This window comes from Meleagris gallopavo, chromosome 7, assembly GCF_000146605.3.
Source record: "Meleagris gallopavo isolate NT-WF06-2002-E0010 breed Aviagen turkey brand Nicholas breeding stock chromosome 7, Turkey_5.1, whole genome shotgun sequence".
NCBI classification, from domain to species: Eukaryota; Metazoa; Chordata; class Aves; order Galliformes; family Phasianidae; genus Meleagris; species Meleagris gallopavo.
This window is the reverse complement of record NC_015017.2, coordinates 12,292,269-12,298,268: the sequence shown is the minus strand read 5'-3', so window position 1 is coordinate 12,298,268 and position 6,000 is coordinate 12,292,269. Positions and strand designations below refer to the sequence as shown.

General features: G+C 39.6%; 1 protein-coding gene across 1 annotated transcript in view; it reads left to right on the top strand.

Moving 5' to 3' along the window:
- PARD3B (par-3 family cell polarity regulator beta) overlaps positions 1 to 6,000 on the top strand; it is a 353,302-nt gene that overhangs the window by 301,198 nt on the left and 46,104 nt on the right. Inside the window, exon 22 of the mRNA XM_031554285.1 lies at positions 3,508 to 3,643. Coding sequence (XP_031410145.1) covers positions 3,508 to 3,643 — 136 coding nt within the window. The remainder of the gene's footprint in view (positions 1 to 3,507; positions 3,644 to 6,000) is intronic.

Here is a 6,000-nt window from a genome sequence, read left to right as displayed (position 1 = left end):
TGAGTCTGGACTGGGAGCGTGCTGGGACCAGTGGCACCTGTGTGGCTGTGCAGCTCTCTGAAGACTGCATAGTGCAGGGAGCCCTGTCAGGATGGCGAGTCGTGCACTATTGTAGATACCATGAGGGCTGTGATATTTATATCTCCTAAAGGAGGGAGCACTACATTAAAGGTAAAGCTGCCGTAAAAGAAATCTGTCTGCAGAGCTTACTAGGGTGGATAAAAGCTTCAGTAAGTCTCCTTAATATAAATTGACTTTGGTTGGAGTGTTGTTTTTGTTTTTCTTCTGTAAGTTCAGGTTCCTGTCACTATAAGTAGTCATGCATCCTAAACGTTTGAACCGGTATTCATTTGCTGTTTCCCCATCTGAGAACTGCTATCTGATCAAACCAATATTTTTTAATTATGCATTTACGGGCAGATGGGAGAATAGTTTACAGTCAATGTATGATCTTCTCCGCAAATCTTGGAAAATTGTGTTGTGTTTTTTTTTAATATTGCCTTATCAGTTTCTTTTTTTTATTACTGATGACTTCATTCTGTTTGAATTCAATGCTTCAGTTTCTTTGGGGTAAACTAATAGATTATGTATGCGATATTTGCACAGTGCTGATTGAATTCATCTGGTGAGTTGGAATGTGGTTCATATATTCACATAATTGTCAGGAGCCAACTTGAAATTCAGAACTGTTTCATGAGCCATGCACAGGGCATCATATTCATCTCACATTTCTCAGGAGTGGGTAAAACTTTCATGGTAAGCTAGATATACAACTCTTTCAACAGCCAGTGTCTTTTGCATTTGTGCCTATAAACGGTGATGGAGAAAAAAATTAGATGTGGCATTTCAACTGTTTCTTGAAAAAATGAAAGCTGATCGTCCCCCTTCCGATCTGCTACTCCCACCATCCTATCAAATTCTGAACTTGCTGGCCAGTTCTGACCAGATTTGACAGATGATTAGATGTTCAAAAGATAGAAACTGTGTAATCTTCATGAAAATGAGCAGCCTGCTGGGGGGGCCCAGATGGATGCCCATGCTGGGGGGAGGCTCCATAGTGTGAACTCAGTCCCATCACTGGACACTGGAGTACTCACAGGAGTGGAGCCGAGGAAATCAGATTGCACAGAGGTGCTTGTTTCTACAGTGGTTATGCTTTTCATGTGGTGCTATATTTCATTCAAATATTACTACTTATACTCATAATGAGGTTTTGTACTTATTATGTGGTGTAGGAGGGGTTACCCATGACAAAGCTGTATATACATAAACATATATACGTATAAAATATGTATACATATAAATACGTATACATATAAAATCAGCTTGATTTCTACATTAGATCCACACATACTTGCTGGCTGGCTGGGTCTAAGCAGAGGGAAGTTTACCTATGGGAGATCTGCAGTAAATGGAGCACAAGCTGCTGTTACTGTCTCTCACAGTATTTGACATTTTGCTGGAATGAGTCAGTCAAGATCAAATTTCATTTAAAAAGAAACCAAACAACACAACAGAAACTTACAGAATTTTCAGTTTACCCAAGTTTACTTAAGCCAAGATACCTGGAGGTAGAAAGGGGATGTGACCTTCAGGCCACCGGCCACAGATGCTGATTCCATTTGCAGAGAGCTGCAGGGAGTCAGCTCAGCTCACTGGCCATGTTGTTGAGGATCTCAGCATTTCCTTCTCCCAGCTAAGACAGCTTTAGGTAATGGTATTGGTAAAGCAATAGGAGCAGCATTGCATTTGGGGCCTTATCTGCATGCTAGCAGTTCTAATTAAAGTCTTTATCTGTAGTCACAAGGGAAGTCTGGGAATTTCACAGGTATTGTATTGCTCACAGTGGGCCAAGCTTCACTGTTCTAAGTGATATCCCCCATTAGCTAGTCCTTAGTTTGAGTATTTTGCAAACTGGAGATGGTTCTCTGCTATTTGACAACAATTCGTGCAAGGAACAGAGGCATTTATCTGTGGAAAGAATTGTAGGGAAAAGGGAATGTGGGAATGTACTGGGTTTTTTTTTCAATACTCCATGATGTTTGTGCAAGCTTTCTGCACCGTCTTGGCAGATGATAAAAAAATGTCCAATGTTCTGGAAGAGCTCAGTAAGTCAGCCAGAGAAGCTTGAAACCTCAGGGGCTTTGTAGAATAGAGGGGCTGGGTAGCTTGGGATCTGTGGAAGACAAGTAATTTAATCATTTGATTTTTTGTGGAAACACACTGGTGCTGCCAGGAAACACTTCCAGCCCTGCATACTCTGTTGCACTTGCAGCCTACATGGGATTCCCCTCCATTCGTAATTAGTTTCAAAAGTAATTTATCCACCATTCTAGATTGCTATTTGCTATTAGAAAATATGTATTATTTAACTGAAGGGTTTGTGTCTAGTCTTCTCTATCTACTTTCCAAATTCAGTTTGCTATGCAATACATACGGAAGGCTTACCTAGATTCTGGCCAGCTCTTAGCGGAGTACAGTGTGACAAGATGTTCCACAGAGCTCAAGTGAGTAAGTCTGTACTCTATAGCCCCTTACTGGTGTGGTGAAGCTGGGGTTAAGAGAATGTATGAATACGTGCTGCAACAACAGCAGTGTGAGTTTAAAGTTGCCACAAAGAAATTCTACAATTCCCTCTGAACGTCAGTAAGTGCTACTGAGCAACACAGTCAGTGTGCTTCCCAGTAGCTAGAGTAGGGCTGGAAACAGGTCGGAGAAGCTTTTAATATATTCATTTTCATGTGCCTGTATTTTATTTTACTAGAATTCCTAGGGATTTTCAGGATTGTTTTTTAATCCTTCTGATAAGCAACTCCACTAGCCTTTACCAAGGCAGCTTGCAGTGTATCCAGCGTAGAATTGAGCCTTTGTCAAATTACTGATTAATTACTACCTTTAAAAAAATGGTGTCAAAATTCAGTAGTGTGCTTTCCCATCTCTTTTGCCTCACCTCTGTATTCATGGCTGATGTTTTAGTTCTTGGTATAGTTGGGAGCAAGATTTTTTTTATGAGATAAAACTTTTTTCTGTGTTTCTCTGTGAATATTGTCTATTCTTAACCTTGAACAAATGTAATTTTAGGGAAATTCCACATTTAGCATGGGAGCAAAAGGGAACGTTTTCCTGGCAGCTTATCATCATCATTATTATTAAAATATGATAGCCATTTATAGCTGCTCATAGGAATGTTAAAAGTTTCCTTGTGCTCCCCCATCTGTCTGCATCCATCTGTTGTCTCTTGTCTTGCGCTGGAATTGTTAAGTTCTTTGGACAGGCACAGCCTTTTTTAAAAAGAGGGATCAAATTCACAATTAGGAGTTTTTTAATATGGGGAGACAAAAATTGGGCTGATGTGAGCCAGTGGGTGCTATGGAAATTAAGAGTCAAGTATTCACAGTCCATTTGTCTCAGATGTGGGCATTGCACGCGTGCTCATGTGGGTATCTGAAAATTGTTTTAATATGTGTACCTATATGAGTTTTATTTAGCATCTTTTATCTTTCTCAGTGGCTGTGCAGGTGGTGGGAATGCTGACCGAATCCAGAAGTTACGGAAGGAGTACCATCAGGCCAGGCGAGAGGGCTTACCTTTCTATGAGGACGATGAAGGACGAACGCAGCTGTCTGACTGCGACCACCGTTGGGTATGTATGCTGCACAGGGCTGGTGCATGTTCAGGGTTTGAAGAAGAAACTGATTTATTTGTATTTTATAGAAATCCTGTGTCAGTTTATCATGAATTTGGGGGGCTTACAGAATTGGAGAAATCTTTAATGCCAATCCTTCTACCTCAAGCAAACACTGATAACATGAAAAATTGGCTGAGAATACTGTGCTTGTTTACTGCCTTTGGTCTAGGCTCGGGCTTCCTCTCTCCTGAGGTCCAAGGTACGCAGTCTTGCCAAAGTTTGTCACATGTGGTAGCATCAAGGCTTTTCAGCAGGCCTTATGGTACTCTGGCAGTTCCTCCGGTGTTCCTGTCGGTTAACGACAGCACTGAAAGAACAGACTCACTGTGCTTACCTGCAAAGTGGGAGGGAGGAAATACAGGCATGTCAACCCTGCCCTTCTTTCTGCTCACAAGACAATAGCAATCTGGCTATGATACATCCTCAGTCACTTCCATAAGGTCAAAAATGGAATAATATGCTCCTACTCCATCAAAAGATCTTAAAATGTTTTGCCACTATACTGTTATGGTGGTCAAATGTTACAGGCATACTGTATTCCTGGTTATACACCTAGGACTCTCACTACACAAAGATGTATTATCTACTCACTGCTGAAGTGTAACCTCTGGTAGAACCAGAAATTAAGTCATGAGTGCTAGATTTTTTAATGTATTAAATAAATGCAACAGCTGTAGTCTATGGAATGACAATTATGGCACTCATGAGCTCCACCTGAACAGATTTCAGAGTTGGACTCTCTTTACAAGTAATTATAATCAACTGGCATTCAAAAATGATACGGTGCAATATATGCTAAATTTGAAATCTGAGTTAAAAAAGAGGCACGATATATTAAAAATCTTAAAAATCTAAGTACACCTGAGCTTTGAGCTAACGTTGTTTTTAATGGTACTCTAAACTATTGGTACAAAATCTGAAGTGAAATCTTCAGTGATTGGGATTATAGACAAAACAATACCTATGTGAGACTATAGACTTTATTGCAATCACAAAGATAAAGTTCAAAGGGGGCTGTATTTGCATAAATCATTGTCCGTGTTTGTTCATTCACCCATTCTCCTCCCCCCCAAGAAAAAGTATATATTATTCTGAATCAGTTGCTGAAAAATTCACTTTCAGTGAAGTAATTCTTTCCTTTGAGAAGTTAACTTCAATCTACTGCCTTAGATTTTGTGACCTGAATTTGCCATTCTTCTTCTGAATAGCTTTTGTAAACTGAACTGAGAACATTCATCAAATGCTTCTTTCTGTTGAAATTGTGTGGTGTGTAAAGTGTTCTGACAGAGATCCTGGACTGGCCTAGTGGTACCTCTTCAGCAGACTGAGTTTTTTTACTTCTTATCTGAAACTGATAAAGCTTTATTAATCCTCAGAGAAGACTGATATTTATGGCCCAGTGTAGTTTCCTAAGATTCACGAAGGTTTCTTCCAGGTAATCCTTTTTAAGCCTTTCCTATTAGGTATAATACCCCAAGATTACTGATTTCCAAAGCTTTACTTTTCCTATGAGGCAAGTTGTCCTTAATCAGAGCAGCTGAAAGGGAGCTTTGAGTATCTCAATCTTGAACTGATTAATAATAGTGGCACTAGGATTGTTTCTTTTAGTCCTTCAAATACAGAATATTTTTAAACATTTTTTGTTGTGAGGAATTGCAGTCTGCTTAAAAATCGGAGTTTGCCTCGAGGACTTTAATACACTGAAGTTTGTTGCTGCAAGTTTCTCTTGTTGAAATGGTTTACAAATTTCAAAGGCTTCTGGTCTCATCATTGCAACAATATCATCCATTGATCCTCCCAGCCAGGCTTTCATAGGCAGTCTTTTTGTCTCTATAATAATGCAACCATAGCTCGTTCTCTTTTGACTCCTGGATGGTATTTCTTTAATTCTACTCCAACATGTGATTTTACCCTTAAAATACATGTTACATCAATCCATTCAAACAAAAACAAAGGATCAAAATTAGAATCTACATATTCAAAGTAAAACAAATGTCTCAAAGCATCTTGCTAGGAGAGTCCTCAAGATATTTTATAAGCAATGTCATGTCATCGGCCTCGGGCTGCTGACCCTCCGTAGCACAGTGTGATACAGACAGAACACCAGCTGATTTTTTCCATCTTTACTTAATCAGTGAAGAAACATGTTGATGACTAATTGCATAATCGTAAATAAAAACTTCAGGACATCAGATCTTTCTTTAAAGAATTGGTAGACAGCTGGAGAGGAGGAAAACCTTCTGGTACAGGTTTTTCTTGCTTCACACAGGAGGTAATGTCACCAGGGAAGCTGCAGCTGGAAAGAAGATCCT